This window comes from Entelurus aequoreus, linkage group LG03 (genome assembly GCF_033978785.1).
Source record: "Entelurus aequoreus isolate RoL-2023_Sb linkage group LG03, RoL_Eaeq_v1.1, whole genome shotgun sequence".
NCBI classification, from domain to species: Eukaryota; Metazoa; Chordata; class Actinopteri; order Syngnathiformes; family Syngnathidae; genus Entelurus; species Entelurus aequoreus.
Window position 1 is genome coordinate 66,866,920 of NC_084733.1, and position 20,185 is coordinate 66,887,104.

The 20,185-nt window shown below is 36.5% G+C and overlaps 1 protein-coding gene across 2 annotated transcripts in view; it reads right to left on the reverse strand.

The window, feature by feature from the left end:
- far1 (fatty acyl CoA reductase 1) overlaps positions 1–20,185 on the reverse strand; it is a 66,373-nt gene that overhangs the window by 25,510 nt on the left and 20,678 nt on the right. For both annotated transcript variants that reach the window (XM_062042524.1, XM_062042523.1), the window contains exons 2-5: positions 17,415–17,525; positions 10,535–10,651; positions 6,036–6,211; positions 3,564–3,743 (exon numbers count right to left, since the gene is read on the reverse strand). In XM_062042524.1, coding sequence (XP_061898508.1) covers positions 3,564–3,743; positions 6,036–6,211; positions 10,535–10,651; positions 17,415–17,486 — 545 coding nt within the window. In that variant the 5' untranslated portion in view covers positions 17,487–17,525. The remainder of the gene's footprint in view (positions 1–3,563; positions 3,744–6,035; positions 6,212–10,534; positions 10,652–17,414; positions 17,526–20,185) is intronic.

Here is a 20,185-nt window from a genome sequence, read left to right on the forward strand (position 1 = left end):
TAAATCAATAAATAAACAACACACATTATATATCTTCATATTTCCAATTCTTATCAGTCTTAATAAAGCACACTCTGTAAGTTTAATGTGCACAAATTAATAGCAATGTTTTTATGCAACTTCAGATTGGAATATGACGGCTGAAATGGGGAATTATGTTTAGGTGCCTTGTATTCATGTTAACATTTAAGCTTGCTTCTCCAGAAAATAAGCAGCATCACAAATCTGTGAGTTTAGCTAATTGTAGTCAACAATCCTGGTTTTACGGTAATATTACGATAAAGAACGGTAATACAGTGGTACCTCAAATGTATCAAACAATTCGAACAAAACACTATTTTCAAATAAATGAAATCAACACACTACATATTTAAAATGCTTAAAAAAACAACTAACTTTTAGATAATACTGTTAAAAAATGTTTACAATATAATGTAGTACGAACAACTAAAGTAGTTTTATGACATACATAATGTAATAATTAGAGATTTCCGATAATATCGGCCTGCCGATATTATCGGCCGATATATGCGTTAAAATGTAATATCGGAAATTATCGGTATCGTTTTTTTTATTATCGGTATCGTTTTTTTTTTGTTTTTTTTAATTAAATCAACATAAAAAACACAAGATACACTTACAATTAGTGCACCAACCCAAAAAACCTCCCTCCCCCATTTACACTCATTCACACAAAAGGGTTGTTTCTTTCTGTTATTAATATTCTGGTTCCTACATTATATATCAATATATATCAATACAGTCTGCAAGGGATACAGTCCGTAAGCACACATGATTGTGCGTGCTGCTGGTCCACTAATAGTACTAACCTTTAACAGTTAATTTTACTAATTTTCATTCATTACTAGTTTCAATGTAACTGTTTTTATATTGTTGTACTTTCTTTTTTATTCAAGAAAATGTTTTTAATTTATTTATCTTATTTTACTAATTTTTTAAAAAAGTACCTTATCTTCACCATACCTGGTTGTCCAAATTAGGCATAATAATGTGTTAATTCCACGACTGCATATATCGGTTGATATCGGTATCGGTTGATATCGGTATCGGTTGATATCGGTATCGGTAATTAAAGAGTTGGACAATATCGGAATATCGGATATCGGCAAAAAGCCATTATCGGACATCCCTAGTAATAATATTGTTCAGCTTTGGGACCGAACTAATACAGACCAGATAAGTCTACATACAGTACAAGCTCATTTTTATCGGTTGTCCCCGGGAAAAGGCAGAGTGAAGGCAGGTTAAACATGCATTGACGGTAGTGATTCAACTCTAAAGAATTACCGTTAAAATATAAACAATAGCTGTGAAAATACAGTACTTCAACCGATGGCGGAAATGCTTTTACCTCAAATTAGGCTCTTTGAGGTACCACGGTACAGTTGTACCACAATTCACGAGTAATTTTAGATAAGAGCTGTCTTGGTTTTCTGCGGGCATTATATAAGTTACGAGCTTACCCGCCGCCGGTTCAAGTAGTCCACAGCCTATAGCCAAAGATTGACACAATCCTGCCCCCCTACCACCAGAATTGAGAAAGTTAGTGCGAATGAGAAGAAGTGGACAACTAAATCAGAGAAACAAACCATTAAAACATCCAACCAGTTAGCTACAAGTCAGCTCAACCACAAAACCATCAGTCTGCATCACATACGCAGGAGCCAGCCTCTGTGGCATAGGGCCACAAATGACAAACATGTATCCATGCAAATATGGATAAACTACTTGTACTCTGTTTGACGTGTTTAAGTTTGTTCGGTCTCCTGACTCAACAAACTGGACGGTCAAGCATTACCTTTGGTACAAAGACCGACATACTGTATCGCCTGTTGGCCACTTTGACCTGCGGTCCGTCACTCAACTCAACTCGTCCGTGTGTAATATAACCAAAATTTACACTTTCTACTGTTACATGACAGAGAAGCAGTCTGTAGGAGATATCTACAAAAGTTTCCTCCTCAAAGTAAATGATGAACAATATAATCGCATAAAACAACTGTAGTTGTTCGTACTACTTTCTGTTGCATTGTTCTTAAAAAATGTGTCTTATCTAAAAGTTAGTTTTTATTTTTTAAAGATATGTTACATGTCAAAACGATGATGTTCTGGAGGGATGCAAAGATTAAATTTAATTCAATTAATTTCAATGGACGTGGTTGCTTTGAGATAGGAGTGTTTTGAGTTAAGAGCACGGTCGCTGAAAGAATTGAGCTCGTATGTTGAGGTACCACTGTGCTAAAAATTGGGAGCTTTACCGCAGTTTATCCTTAATAACATGAATCATTGCATACCTAATATCAACAAAATCTACAAACACATTTCACAACATTTGACTAGTCCAACCTAATAGTAGAGACTAGCAGCCTTCAAGGAGCCATCCTGCACAACGACAGCCATGCAAACTGTATCACTCACTATGTTTCCATGCACTAAATTAGTCTGTATAGTTTGTTTTTTTGTTTTTTCAAAGTCCCAAGTTTCCATGCTTACTCTCTAACGCGTCTATTGGTCATACGCCACGTGCTTCCCATACACTGGGGGGCGCTTATTTCATTTTAGCGCGGATTAATGGGTTGCGTTTCGGTTTGATCTATGACGTCACACAAGGCATCGCGGATCCTTACAACTTGTTTTCACTGATGTCCGCGGTAATATTGGCACAGATTGCAAATATTACATATTAATGCTGATATTAAATAGAAGACAGCATTAAGAAATTATCTTGGATTGCGCTACCAACATGACGCTACTACCAAGAATGTATCGGGGCAGACGCAGGTTAGATACAAAGAAAAAACGGTCGAACAGTTTTTTCAAAGGAATTTTTGGATTGAGAATCATGGAAACAAAACTTTTGAATGTTTCTGACTTCATTCAAAACGCTCTGTGTTTTGATGGAAGAAGTTTTTAATCCTAGAGAAAGGCCCATTCTTGCTCAGACCGATACTGTTCCAGATAAAGGTTGCTATTGTTTTGGACTATCTTGCCAGTTGTGCAGAAAGTTAATCAGTTTGGAGTGCACAAACTCCGAAGTTTGTATTTTGTTCGGGAATCCGAATTAAGCCAGCATTTTACATTTCCTTAGCTACCTTCTTAAATAAATCTGTTTCTTTTTTTTTTACCATCTATGAATTTCAAAATGTTCTGTTCTTTACATTTGTGAAGCAAATAAACAGTCTCCTCTTTGTTACAATTGTTGCTGATGTTTTTATTGAATGGTATTTGCTTCCAGAATGTATCCCGCGCGTTGAGACCAGCGCATGCGCAACACGAAGGGTCCTACCCGGCCACACACACCCCCTCGAGAGATCCTGTTTCCAATCGCATAATCCAGGTGTGTTTCAAAAACCGAACACGATCGGATTAAGGTGTTTCTATGGGTTGTTGCAGGCTTACTTAAAGCCAAACTATTTGAGAAATTGGACTAATTAAGTGCATGGACACGGACTGACTGATTTACCAAATGACACCTGTTATTCAATTTGCAAGCTGAACAATTTAAAAACATGTTCTAACATTAAAAGTCCAAATCTATTTACTTCAGCGTGTCAATGAGTTTGACATAGTCTACAGTCGGAGCATAGATGACTTCCTCAATCAGCTCTCGGTCACAGTTGGCATAAGCTGTGGACACATGGATGAAGACTTCCAGATGCTTCATCTTGTGGGCCAGAGCTAGCATCTTCTGAGTGGCCAACACATTCAACTGCATTGCATCTCTGAGAGCAAAGAAAAAAGATCATATGCATCAAAGTGTGACATACATATATTATTATATATGATTATTGTTTTCTGCAAAAAAACAATTAACAATTGACCTTAGTTTTTACTGACAAAAAGTGTGAGACAAAACTGTTTAGGAACCTAACAGACCATTGACAGGTGATTAATGAGATAATATGTCACTTATAATCAATTCCTCACTATAGAAAAGTCACCTACCTTGGATTAACTACTAATCAAAATGCTCTGTCTTCTATGCACAGTAGAAAGGGAGAAAGAACATTTGTAGTGATGCATATCTGTGTGTACTACAAACAACTTTGACCCGAATCATTCTAGATGCAAAGCTTGTTGAGCAAAAATCTATACATGTATGCATTCAGAAACAATCCTTGAAATGAATCTCAATCTAATGATGTATTGCGTGTGCGAGAGTGTATGTATATATACAGTACATACACATAAATATATGTACAAATACATATACACACATACATATTCATATGTATGTGTATATATCCCTCTCGGATTACATAAATTATATATATATATATATATATATATATATATATATATATATATATATATATATATATATATATATATACATACACACACACATACATATATAGATATATGTATGTGTGTATACATATATATACAGTACATCGTCTACCTTCCTAGTCACGTCTGTTGTGTCCTTGGGCAAGACACTTCACCCTTTGCCTCTGATGGCTGCTGGTTAGCGCCTTGCATGGCAGCTCCCGCCATCAGTGTGTGAATGTGTGTGTGAATGGGTAAATGTGGAAATAGTGTCAAAGCGCTTTGAGTACCTTGAAGTTAGAAAAGCGCTATACAAGTATAACCCATTTATCATTTATTTATACACATAAATATATGTACAAATACATATACAAACATACTGTACATATTCATATGTATGTGTATATATCCCTCTTGGATTACATAAATATATATATACATATATATATAAACACACACATATATGTTTGTGTGTATATACATATATATACATATACATACATATATACATACATATACATACATATATATACATATATGTATACATATATATATATATATATATATATATATATATATATATATATATATATATATATATATATACATATACATACATATATACATACATATATATACATATACATATATATACATACATATATATACATATATGTATACATATATATATATATATATATATATATATATATGTATATATATATATATATATATATGTATATATATATATATATATATATGTATATATATATATATATACATATATATATATATATATATATATATATGTATATATATATATATATATATATATATATATATATATATATATATATATATATATATATATATATATTATATGTATATATATATATATATATATATATATATATATATATATATATATATATATATATGTATATATATATATATATATATATATATATATATATATATATATATATATATATATATATATATATATATATATATATATATATGTATATATATATATATATATATATATATATATATATATATGTATATATATATATATATATGTATATATATATATATATATATATATATATATATATATATATATATATATATATATATATATATATATATATATATATATATATATATATATATATATATATATGTATTAGAGTGATACCAAAATGTGTAGTTTCACCTCAGACTAATGGTAAGTATCCAAACAACACAGGAAAAGGTGCTTATTACAATTTAACAGAAGTGTAGATAGAACATGTTGAACCAGAAAGTAAGCATATATTAACAGTAAATGAACAAGTATAATAATAATACATTTTGTACCACTTGACAAAACAATAGAATGGTAAATGACACAATATGTTACTGCATACATCAGCAGACTAATTAGGAGCCTTTGTTTGCTTACTTACTACTAAAAGAGAAGTTGTGTCAAATGTTTATTTTATGACAAAATTCTTCTTTGATTGCAATAAGAAACATATGTTCAAAGTATCATTGGATTTTCTGTTTAAAATAAAGCCAATAATGCCATTTGTTTTGTAGTCCCCTCTATTTTGAGAAGTATCGAAATACAATTTGGTACCAGTACCAAACTATTGGTATCGGAACAACCTGAATACATATATAGCTAGCTAGTACAAGGAACATGAGGTTACAAGGAACATAAGGTGAATATCCCCCACAAATAAGAGCAATACACTCACTTGAGCGGCTCATTGAAGCGAATGGTGGCGGCACAGTGGAAGACAATGTGAATGCTTTCAGCCAGTAAGATCTGCTTATCCTTCCTCAGATCCAGTTCAGGCTTTGTAAGGTCACAGCTGACTGCAATGATCTTCTCTGCAAAGTAAGGCTGTTCTTCTTGTAACCTACCAAACAACTAAGAGAAAACATCAACATTCAAATCCTCATTTCCACAGGTATTCTCTATTTCACCACATCAAAAGGCCGATAAGTGAAAATCACTACATTTCCATGCAAACAATATTCCGGTTTCCATAAATATAGTCAATATGGTGAAAACCTTTGCGGTCTTACCTTTTATTTGTATGTGAAATACATGCACCTACCCTTCTTACTTTGTATGTAAGATCACCTTCTCAACTCACCTTCTGTTTTGTTTGAAAGTTCAGTTCGGAGAGGGTTTTGAGCTTGGACGTTAGGGTTGAGGGACAGGGTTGATTGTTTAATGCATCGCAATTGGGACGTAGACAATTGTGAATTAGTGGGCAAAAGTCCAAATATTGATTATTTAAAAATGTTACATAAAGCAATACAGTTGGTTCTAAAATGTGGAATTAGCGCAAAAACACAGAGCAAAACACAGGCAGGAGAGGAGAAGCCATGCTAACCGCTAAGCTAGCTTGAATGTGAAGTTGTGAAACAACAAAAAAATTTGTTTTGTACGCTTCAACAGAAGCGGATGCCAAACCTCCCATTAAAGAAAGAAAAACACTGGTCACTGAAATCACCTGGAACTAGGGGTCCATAGGTACGCATTACAATATTGAACCGTTCACGAGAGCCGCATGATTAATCGACATCCAATCGACATCGAGGTTTTAATTAGTGTGATTACGTAACCACAAGAGGCTGAGGGATTTTATATCTCCGCCGTCACCGGCATTTGAGTAGACATGTTTGCCAATCAGAATTGTTGAGCCTCGCTCTTATTCGTCTCTCGTTTCAAACGGGGCGAAAAACGTCTCGCTCTGTGCATCGCTATCAGCACCTGAATTAACTGAACACAGTGAGCCCTCTTTTTAGTCATCCACCATTTTTGTCTCATTGGGCGGAATGCAAGACTGCCAGCTTCATACACAGGAAGCACAGACAGGGAGCCTCGCTACTTCTCAGGGAGAAAAAAAATTGATTACAAAACCAAATGTCTCGTTTTGGGGGTATTTCAGCTTCAAATGGAATGGGCAATGAGCCCATCAAAACGGACTAACGAGCGAGAATAGCCGTGATCACAACAAAAAAGACAACTTCTGACCTAATTTTTCCAACTAGGAAAATTGTACTTTAAGATGTTGAATATTTGAGTTACATTTTTGCTTACAGAAATGAGAGTCAATTAAATGTTTTTGTTTGTTTATTTATTTAGTATAACAAAGTTATTTACCTTCCAATTACAGTAAAATGACAAACAAAATTGTACATAATTTTCAATGGTTACTTGCATTATATACATACATACACACACGTATACATATATAAACATATATATACACATATATATATATAGCAATATATATATATATATATATATATATAGCAATATATATATATATATATATATATATATATATATATATATATATATATATATATATATATATATATATATATATATTACAATACGTAAATAACATAGTCCGGTTATTTCTTCAGTTAAAGAGTGTTATGTAGACAAAAGCTCAGAGTCTGTACATAGAGCCAAATATTTTTCTAAGTCAATTATTGCATATTGTTCTAATGTTTGGCACCTTGACACAGGAAAATGTTTATTGGCAATCAAGTAATACGTCTTGCTTTATTCATTAATTTTGCAGTTGTATGCATTTAATGTATCAAATAAAAAAAAGAGAAAAAATTGCAATTACGTTTGTTTTTTTTCCAAATCCTGCAACACTACTGTTTACCTTTGTGGATCGCGGTTTTGCAGTTCCTTTTGCACAAAGTGTGTGTTTGTGTATGTGTGTGTGTGCCCGCATACACGTTAAAGTGAAGGACAGGAAGACAAGAGTGAGGAAGCCATGCTGTTCGTGGAGGTACGTTTTTTAATGATGTATACAGTCGTGGTCAAAAGTTTACATACACTTGTGAAGAACATAATGTCATGGCTGTCTTGAATTTCCAATAATTTCAAAAACCCTTGTTTTTTTGTGATAGAGTGATTGGAGCACATACTTGTTGGTCACAAAAAACATTCATGAAGTTTGGTTGTTTTATGAATTTAATATGGGTCTACTGAAAATGTGACCAAATCTGCTGGGTCAAAAGTATACATACAGCAACATACATTATCAATTTTGGTGATGTAGAAAAGTTACAATCAAATCAAATTAGCTTCATGGCATGGCCTCTTAACTTCATGTGAGTGATTGTGATTGACGACACCTCTTGACTTCTCTGAGCCCATTTAAATAGGGCTCATGTGATGCAGTCATTAGACTCGGTTACAAACGGAACAATGGTAAAGTCAAAGGAACTCAGCACAGATCTGAAAAGACGAATCATTGACTTGAACAAGTCAGGAAAGTCACTTGGTGCCATTTCAAATCAGCTTAAGGTCCCAAGAGCAACTGTGCAGACAAATGTTCATAAGTATAAAGTGCATGGCACAGTTTTGTCACTGCCACTATCAGAAAGAAAACGCAAGCTATCACCTGCTGCTGAGAGAAAATTGGTCAGGATGATCAAGAGTCAACCGAGAACTATCAAAAAGCAGGTCAGCAAAGAATTGGAAGCTGCTGGAACACAGGCGTCAGTGTCCACAGTCAAGGGTGTTTTGCATTGCCATGTACTGAGAGGCTACCATGCAAGAAGGAAGCCCTTGCTCCAGAAGAGACACCTTAAGGCTCGGCTGAAGTTTGCTGCTGATCACATGGACAAAGATAAGACCTTTTGGAGGAAAATTCTGAGGGCAGATGAAACATAAATTGAGCTGTTTGGCCACAATACCCAGCAATATATTTGGAGGAGAAAAGGTGAGGCCTTTAATCCCAAGAACAGCAAGCCTACCGTCAAGCATGGTGGTAGTGGTATTTTGCTCTGGGCCTGTTTTGCTGCCAATGGAACTGGTGCTTTACAGAGAGTAAATGGGACAATGAAAAAGGAAGATTACCTCCAAATTCTTCAGGACACCCTAAAATCATCAGCCCGGAGGTTGGGTCTTGGGCGCAGTTGGTTGTTCCAACAGGACAATGACCCCAAACACAATGTGGTAAAGGAATGGCTACATCATGCTAGAATTAGGGTTTTAGAATGGCCTTCCCAAAGTCCTGACTTAAACTCCATTGAGAACATGTGGACAATGCAGAAGAAACAAGTACATGTCAGAAAACCAACATATTTAGCTGAACTGCACCAATTTTGTCAAGAGGAGTGGTCAAAAAATCAACCAGAAGCTTGCCAGAAGCTTGTGGATGGCTACCAAAAGCGCCTTATTGCAGTGAAACTTGCCAAGGGACATGCAACCAAATATTAACATTGCTGTATGTATGCTTTTGACCCAGCAGATTTGGTCACATTTTCAGTAGACCCATAATAAATTCATAAAAGAACCAAACTTCATCAATGTTTTTTGTGACAAACAAGTATGTGCTCCCATCACTCTATCACAAAAAAATAAGAGTTGTAGAAATTATTGGACACTCAAAACAGCCATGACATTATGTTCTTTACAAGTGTATGTAAACTTTTGACCACGACTGTATATTTTGGGCATGGAAACAGTCATGTTTAACGATAATCTTTATGGCTGCTCCGATCTTGCAGCTGCCAATTCCAATTATATACGAGTGAGATTGGCTGATACATGTAAATGTTTTATGGTGAGTGCTATTTGACAGCGTGACAATATCAACAAATTAAATTAAAATAATTCCTTAAAATCTTTTATTACACACACATTTACACATAACTAAACCAAAGTAAAAACTATTATCTATATTTTAAATCATTTATTTTTTTCCCTTAAAAGACCAATTTGTAAACATTGGCCTCGTCCACCAGTGATAATACACTTGTAACAAATAGCGTTTATAGGCCTCAATGTAGGATTATTAACTTAGGGGAGCGGCTCCACACTGTGTATGGACACAAAGAGTTAGCTGGTAGCTGGGGGACCACATATAAATAAAGTATCAGCCAGAGAGGATAGGTTTTTGTGATTGGGATTGAAAGGCATTTATTGGCATCATACTTTTTTACGTAAATCAGCCGATACAGATCTGTAGCCGATCGGCACATCCTTAGTTAATATGTCCATTAGGATTTTGGTTTCCTTGGACTAGTTCAGGTTTCAAAACAGTTTTCCGACACAAGCAGAAATGGAACAAACCTTGATAAATACAATTGACTTTACCTGCAGTAATATGTATACAACGCTGCAATGTGATTGTGTTATTTTGCCAACTATAGTGTCTTTAGGGGGTAATAGTGCTATTCAACCTGTACCTTATTTATTTACTCTTACCTTGCTACTGATCATGTCAGTAACACGGGCCTGAGGATTCTGTCCTGCTTTGGACCTGACCATCACATAGACCGCATTAACTCCTGGGCATGACCTTAGCAGTTTCTCCAGCAAGACCTTCAGTAGTAAAAAAAAGGAAAGAGGTATTGGTATTGTCTGCTGAAGAGGGTCCAGGAGCACAGGGACCCAAAATTTGTGCTAAAAATCCACAAAATGCTGTGTAAGACCTAGGAACAACAGTGATTGAAGGTTTAAATGCAAACTTTTGGCTACAAGTCTTGTGTACTTGATATCTAAGTACAATTACTGAGTGTGTCGTTATAGTGATGCTTGTTTTCGTCTTTTTATATTAACTGTTTCCCAATCATTAGCTCCAGCCCCAACAATGATCTGGACGTCACAGTCGCCGTTGCTCACCGCTGCACAGGAAGTTAACTATCTAGTCAACGACAGCTGTGTGGTTGCTCCCTTTCAAAAAAACACTGCCCCTAGTTTTTTGGCAAATATTTTTAAATCACACACTAAATAGCATAAATAATAATAATAATAATAATAATAATAATAATTAAGCCTTCAGTCTTACATTCTAGCATGAAATACCTGATTAGTGGCTTTAGTTATGTTTTGCATTTGTGATTTTTTTTACTTAAGGGCAAAAATGTGGGTTCCAGGGTGAGACTATTTGAGAAGCTCTCATTTCGATGGTGCATCTTGAAAAAAATTATCCAATGAAACTAGTGGGCTAAAGCTAATGAGTGCTGCAAGCTAAATATATCGCAAACTAGCAGGAATCAAACATACTTTTATTATTTTGTAGAGTGGAATGTTGTAAAATAGTTTAATCAAGTAAACAAACAGAACAATGGTAGGTATGAAAAACAATAACCTATTTATTATTAACGGTCTGGAATGGGATTATGCGGTATTTTAAGGGGAACTGCACTTTTTTGGAATTTTACCTATCAGTCACAATCCTTACGTGAAACAAGAAGACATGTTCTTTTTTTATGCATTTTAACTCGTAACTAAACGCTAGCAAGAGTAAGCTAGCAATGGAGGTAATGGTAGTTGCTCCATTTCGCCTATAAAATGTTCTAAAAACATCCATCAATGTTTTATTTACATGCTGTAAGTAAGTATATATGTATAGTAGTCACATGCATATTTATAACATGCAACATTTACGCATTGTGGTCATTTTAAGCATATGGCGGCTTATTAATTTCAAAGATGCATCACAACATTTGCCATTTGCTTCAACAACAACAACATCTGCTAATCATGGCAAATTTCATAAGAGCCAACAGCGATTACTTTGGGACAAATGATGATCAGAAACTGATTATCTTGGAACTTGAATATAAGGAGGATGAAGTACTAGTTTTCAAATCTGAGTGATAAGCAGTCTAGCAAGTAACACTATTGCTAAGTACTAAACAAGAAACAAACTACAAACATAATAAAAACAATTACTTACTGTACAATAGACACTTTTCCACCGCAGGAACTTTTTAAGAAACTTTCATATTTAATATTTAATAAAGTTCCCCCTGTTTTTCCACCAAAAAATAGTTCTTTAGAAACTATTTTCAGTTTTTTGCTAGCTATGTGACACTTTTGGAAGGTTCCTGGAACCTTCGAAGGGTGGGCTGTGCTGTTGACAGCTTATTTGTTGAACACAGATGCGGGCGTTCCCAAAACATCCTTTTCAGACCACTTAATATTTATATATGATATGGATGTACTGCTCCTGGTCAAATTGTTTATTGAACTTGTGCGGTCTCGCGGGCCAAATGCAGCCTGGCGGCCTATTTAATTTGGCCCGCGGGACTTAGGTTGGACACCCCTGAATTAGTGAGACCAATTACCGTTGCTGAATAAATGTCGCAATGTTGTCACTACAGAACGGAAAATCCTAGGGACCAGATGGTTACCCCCCCCCTCTCGCCTTCCTATTAGCCTGTTAAAAGTGGACTTTAAAGGCCTACTGAAATGAAATTTTCTTATTTAAACAGGGATAGCAGGTCCATTCTATGTGTCATACTTGATCATTTCGCGATATTGCCATATTTTTGCTGAAAGGATTTAGTAGAGAACATCGACGATAAAGTTCGCAACTTTTGGTCGCTGATAAAAAAGCCTTGCCTGTACCAATGTGCAGATGTGCCTCACATCTGCACATTGTTTACAATCATTCCCACCAGCAGCGAGAGCTATTCGGACCGAGAAAGTGACGATTACCCCATTAATTTGAGCGATGATGAAAGATTTGTGGATGAGGAAAGTGAGAGTGAAGGATTAGAGTGCAGTGCAGGACGCCAGGATGTATCTTTTTTCGCTCTGACCGTAACTTAGGTACAAGGGCTCATTGGATTCCACACTTTCTCCTTTTTCTATTGTGGATCACGGATTTGTATTTTAAACCACCTCGGATACTATATCCTCTTGAAAATGAGAGTCGAGAACGTGAAATGGACATTCACTGTGACTTTTATCTCCACGACAATACATCGGCGAAACACTTTAGCTACGGAGCTAACGTGATAGCATCGTGCTTTACTGCGGATAGGAACAGAAGAAACATGCCCCTGACTGGAAGGATAGACCAAAGATCAACAATACTACTATTACTTCAACAATACTACTATTACTTCTACCGAACCAAACCCTGGACCTGTAACCACACGGTTAATGCTGTCCCGCCTGGCGAAGCCTAGCAATGCTGTTGCTAACGACGCCATTGAAGCTAACTTAGCTACGGGACCTCGACAGAGCTATGCTAAAAACATTAGCTCTCCACCTACGCCAGCCCTCATCTGCTCATCACCACCCGTGCTCACCTGCGTTCCAGCGATCGACGGCGCGACGGAGGACTTCACCACGATCATCGCTGCGGTCGCCGGCTAGCGTCGGATAGCGCGTCTGCTATCCAACTCAAAGTCCTCGTGGTTGTGTTGCTGTAGCCAGCCGCTAATACACCGATCCCACCTACAGCTTTCTTCTTTGCTGTCTCCATTGTTCAGTAAACAAATTGCAAAAGATTCACCAACACAGATGTCCAGAATACTGTGGAATTTTGGGATGAAAACAGACGACTTAAGCTGGCCACCGTGCTGTTCCAAAATGTCTTCTACAATCCGTGACGTCACGGGCAAACGTCATCATACCGAGACGTTTTCAGCCGGATATTTGCCGGGAAATTTAAAATTGCACTTTATAAGTTAACCCGGCCGTATTGGCATGTGTTGCAATGTTAAGATTTCATCATTGATATATAAACTATCAGACTGCGTGGTCGGTAGTAGTGGGTTTCAGTAGGTCTTTAAATTATTATCCAAACTGTTGGTTTCCCGTCTTGATACTATTCTCCCTTCTAGTATCAATGTGAATCAAACCGGATTCATTCGGAATAGGCAGTCTTTTTCTAGTATTCCATGTCTTTTCAATATATTGTATGATGTGCCTGCTCTGAAGGCGCAGTGATATCTCTGGGTGCTGAAAAGGCATTTGACCAAGTAGAGTGGAATTATCTATTTTATGTCCTGGAGAGATTCAGATTTTTAATGGATTAATTACATTTATTTCCTGAGGCCTCAGAATATTTTTGACTTTACTGCTCCATCTTGCAGAGCTTTATAAGGCCAACTTTGTTCCACTGTTGTCCAGAATTCAGGGAGATTTTGATCGTTGGTCTTTACTTAATTTATCCATAGTGGCTCATGCCAACTCTGTTCAAATGAATGTACTTCCGTGATTTTCCTATTTGTTCCAGTGTGTACCAATTTTTCTCCCTCAGTCCTTCTTTCGTAAATTAGATAGTCATACTTCAGATTTGATTTGGAATAAAAAGATTCACAGGTTACATAAACAATATTTGCAGAGACCCAAATTGCTGGGAGGATTAGCGCTACTAAACTTTAGATTTTACCACTGGGCTACCAACATCAGAAATCTTAAATATTGGTTAAATATTGGTTGCATTTGATCCCCCTCTGTTATGGCTGGTTATGGAGGCTAACTCAATTAAACTAGTACCTCTTAGGGTCCTGGTTCACTCTCCTATCCACTCTCCCACTTTTATGAAAAATCTAATCGTGAAAAACTCATTCAGAATTTGGGTTCAGTTTAAGCGCTATTTTGGCTTACAGACTATTTCTAGTCTTGCACCCATCACTGCTAACCATGCCTTCCCTCCCTCTCTTGTCAATACTGCATTTTTAAGATCAAGCCTGGGTATCAGAGGCATTAAATTGACAACATTTTTGCCTCTTTCCAACAACTTTGTGATAAATTTACACTCCCTAATCAACACTTTTTAGATCAATCAATCAATCAATCAATGTTTATTTATATAGCCCTAAATCACAAGTGTCTCAAAGGGCTGATATCTACCAATCCGCAGTTTTGTTTGTAATACTTTTCCTAGGTTTCCAGATGTACGACATTATTTTTTTCATATTTTTTAATTTTATTTGTAATGTGGGGCAGGGGAAAATACTTGACATGTGTGTGCTTTACTGTTAATTGTATATGTTAAGAAATGTTTAAAAAAATATATATATATTGCACCGCATATGCTTGAAATTAGCAAAATACGTAAATATTAAATGTTATTATAAATGTGCTTGTTACTACATTACATATCAACTCACATCATGTACCGTATTTTTCCGACTATAAGCCGCACTTAAAATCCTTTCATTTTCTCAAAAATCGACAGAGTGACTTTTCCCGCACCTAATTTACTGAATAATTCTGGTTGTGCTTACCGACCTCGAAGGTCTTTTATTTGGTACATGGTTAAATGATAAGTGTGACCAGTAGATGGCAGTCACACAAGAGATACGCATAGACTACAAGATGACGCCAGTAAACAATTCCAAAACTTTAAAATGTTTTATTGAGAATGTAGAACATTACACACGGCGCTCAAAAATATGTCAAAATGTTTCAGTACGACTTTGGTAAGCACCGTTTGATGGATTGTCGGAGCATTACGGCTACCATTGTCAGCCCTTTGAGACACTTGTGATTTAGGGCTATATAAATAAACATTGATTGATTGATTGATTGATAGTCAGATGTACTGTGCTTCAACATACGGGTATTATTATGTTGTGTGAATAAGGACCGCAAAATGGTACCTATAAGCACCTATTAGCAGACATATTATCTGCCGTTTTGTTTCGCAATATCTTCTTGTTATGGGGCATTCATCCTACGCTGTTGCTATTTCCAATAAAAGTAGTGTAAAGTTCTAACTTATATCTGTCAGTAGACTCGCTATAGAAGCGCTAAAAACTACCGGTGTAGTGGGTTTACATAATTCACCCACGGAACTTTAGTTATTAAAGAGTTCCGGTCGGACGTTTTTTTACGAGACACATTTCCGACGTTGTTGTTGCACTAGTGAGCCACGGATGAGGAGATGTTGCTCCGCTAAAGACTGAATGTCATTAAAACAGTTAGCTCCATCTTTTGACACTTCTTCCATTCCCGTCCTTGCATGCTACACCGGTACAAAAAAGATGACGGTGAGAAGACGCTGTCGATGTGGAGCCACGAAAATAAGACCACTCAAAAAACAGCGCATCCTGAAGCGATGGTCAGAAAGTGACTTGAAGATGGTCTGTAAAACATAATCTATGCAACATTTTGACCAAAGAACCATCATTACATGTTATGTACACCACAAGGAAGTGTTTTCAATTTAGAAAAAAAATCTAAATATGACCCCTTTAATGCACCTTATAATCAGGTGCGCCTTTAGTGTGAAAATAGACCTGAATATACCTAATCGTCAGCGGTGCGTCTTATAATCTGGTGCGCCCTATGGTCCGAAAAATATGGTATATAAAACCTTAATGGAGGTGTTTGGATGTTTTTTAAGGGTTAACATGCAGAATACAGCGGCTCCCATAGGCTCCATTGCAAGCAGACTTTTGATCGCATTTATTTACTATTTAGAATGCATTAAAAAATACAGGTCATGTCTTTCATAATGATTGTGAACGGCAGGCAACATTCACAAAAAAGTGTAGTTCCCATTGTTGAGGTTTTTTTTTTTGGCGACAAAGTCAAGTTATGAAGTCAAGCTCATGATGCAGTAAGTTAAACTAAACTTAACTATGCGGACACATTTGTTACTGGATACTTTCTAAAACACTTTTGCCTTGGAGACTTTGTATGTGTAAGTAATTTGCAACTAATTATTCGATACTTGTTTATATTGACGACTGTTATTTTAGACTGCAATATTGTTCAATGAAGGACACTTATTACATATGTCTCGCTTGTGTGCTATTTTGTGCTTAGCTGTTGTGTAACTGCTAGCTACTAGTAGCCAATAGCCTACCGTGTTTATCTTTTGTAAATAACTAAAATATAAGAATATACCTACACTTTGTGCTTATTGGAGGACATTTAGATGTTAAGTGTCTGTCCAACTTTACACAAGTAAACACACTGCAAAACTGCTTGTATCAAAACAATAATATCGGAAAGTTTAGATGCAATAAGATATAATCCCACACTTTTTTTTGCTGATATCTAACATGTATGGACACATTTTACAGTAAAGAATTCTTGAAGTTTTTGATATCCATTATAAATATTGAATCATTTGTGTACCATTAAGAGTTGAGTTTGTTCCCCTTTTCGCTATTCGTACCAAGTTCACATTCATTCTTAACCATTGTTTGTAAATGATAAACGTTTGTAAATGTCAAATGACCCAGATAATAATGCACACGCTGTATGAGCAATGGTCTGAAAAAGCATCCATCCATCTTCTACCGCTTGTTCAGCTGAAAAAGCATATTGCGTGTAAAATACAATCATTGGTTGAGTTTCACCTAGTGACTAATGTTAACAGCTGTACCTTTCCCATGAAGCCAGTTGCTCCAGTGATCAGCACATTTTTCCCTTCATAGTATTCTGGTATGTTCATCATGTCTGTTTGGGTTTGGTCGACTCCTCAACACCACTTCTCCTGTACAATTTGGATAAAAAACAACAACAAATGATTATATTGTGCACTACATACTGTAATCCTCTCGAGCTATAGCTTATCACCTGCTTGGATAAACATTCCCTAATGAAGTGAATTACATTTATACAGCCATTTTTCTCTAGAGACTCAAAGTACTTAACATAGTGAAACCCATTATTTACATATTTAAGCTACATTTAAAACAGTGTGGGTGGCACTGGGAGCAGGTGGGTTAAGTGTCTTGAATTGAAAATGGAACCCTCATGTTGCTGGCACGGACGCTCTAACAACCGAGCCACGCCGCCCCCTAATGTTTGAATTCTGCTTAATCACTGGAACTTTATAAAGCAGTCAAGTTCATCAATAGCAGTTCAACAATGTTACATTGGTATGTTAGAATGAAAAACCCTTGAATATATAAGTGAGAACTGCACAAGTACTTGCTGAGGCTAAAATCTTACATTTCATGCCACATAAATGATATGAAAATGGCGGCGCATAAGAATGCTGCGGCTCACTAATGCTCTTGGGAGTGTAGAGCGTTTTGGCAAAAAATACCCGTCATTTCTGTCAATTTCATGGCTGGCTCAAAGCGTGAACACTCTGTGATCACATATGACTGACAGACAATTCTGGATGTGGATGGATCGGGTCGTTATAGACTGAAAGATGCATGTACGGTGGACCTCCTCGCTAGCATGGGAATACTTCGTGGGCTACATCGAGCGGCCTTTGTAGCAGCGGAGTCAAGTGCTAGCGGTGACCGCCAATGGAGACGACATAGGCGGTGCGAGCGGAAGCAGAAGCGGGGATGCCGAGCTGGGCTAACAACAAAGAGAAAAACTAACCAAAGAAACGTGGAGTCTCCGGGTAAGAAGCCATTTAAACTAGAACTAGCCGGCGTCAGGCTGGATAATCCCTGCACACATAGCAATTCTCTTAGAATAAAACACAACTCACATAATGTTTTTTCTTTTGTGACCGTGTCAGAGGCAGACATACATTGTACTGAGGTAGCTAACTATGATGCGTTCAGTTTATCGCAACATCAAGCAAACAATCTGAATATCCCCGTCGTATCAATTCCTAGATATGGTCGAAACTATTTAAAGTGCAATACGCATAATAAACGCAACATTATTAATATTGCTACTTCGGATAATTTCAACAAACAATCCTCAAAACAGCCCACTACCTATAATATGGGCTTTTTAAACATAAGATCATTATCTTCCAAAACGTTATTAGTTAATGAAGTCATTAGAGACAACAAACTTGACGTCGTTGGTCTCGCCGAGACCTGGCTCAAACCAGACGATTTTTTTGCGCTAAATGAAGCATCTCCTCCTGGCTATACCAATACACATGTTGCCAGACCTCTTAAAAGGGGAGGGGGTGTCGCACTAATATACAATGAAAACTATAATCTTACACCTAACCTAAATAATAAATATAACTCGTTTGAGGTGCTCACTTTGAGGTTTGTCACACCGCTGCCTCTCCACCTGGCTGTTATCTACCGCCCCCCTGGGCCCTATTCGGACTTCATCAGTGAATTCTCAGAGTTTGTTGCCGATCTAGTGACGCACGCCGACAATATAATCATAATGGGGAACTTTAATATCCATATGAATACCCCATCGGACTCTCCATGCGTGGCGCTCCAGACTATAATTGATAGCTGTGGTCTTACACAAATAATAAATGAACCCACGCATCGCAACGGTAATACGATAGATCTAGTGCTTGTCAGGGGTGTCACCACCTCTAAAGTTACGATACTCCCGTACACTAAAGTAATGTCCGACCATTACCTTATAAAATTCGAAGTTCTGACTCATTGTCAACAAACTAATAATAATAATAATAACTACTATAGCACCCGCAACATTAATGCTGCCACAACGACGACTCTTACTGACCTACTGCCTTCGGTAATGGCACCATTCCCAAATTATGTGGGCACTATTGATAACCTCACTAATAACTTTAATGACGCCCTGCGTGACACCATTGATATTGTAGCACCGCTTAAGCTAAAAAGGGCCCCTAAAAGGCGTACCCCATGGTTTACAGAAGAAACTAAAGCCCAGAAATGATCATGTAGAAAGCTGGAACGCAAATGGCGTGCGACTAAACTTGAGGTTTTCCATCAAGCATGGTGTGATAGTTTAATAACTTATAAACGCATGCTTACCTCAGCTAAAGCTAAATATTACTCAAATCTCATCCACCTCAACAAAAATGATCCTAAATTTCTGTTTAGTACGGTAGCATCGCTAACCCAACAAGGGACTTCTCCCAGTAGCTCCACCCACTCAGCAGATGACTTTATGAATTTCTTTAATAAGAAAATTGAAGTCATTAGAAAAGAGATTAAAGACAATGCATCTCAGCTACAACTGGGTTCTATTAACACAAATACGACTGTATATACGACGGACACTGCCCTCCAAAATAGTTTCTCTCTCTTTGATGAAATAACATTGGAGGAATTGTCAAAATGTGTAAATGGGACAAAACAAACAACATGTTTACTTGACCCAATTCCTGGGAAACTTATCAAGGAGCTTTTTGTATTATTAGGTCCATCCGTATTAAATATTATAAACTTATCACTTTCCTCAGGCACTGTTCCCCTAGCATTCAAAAAAGCGGTT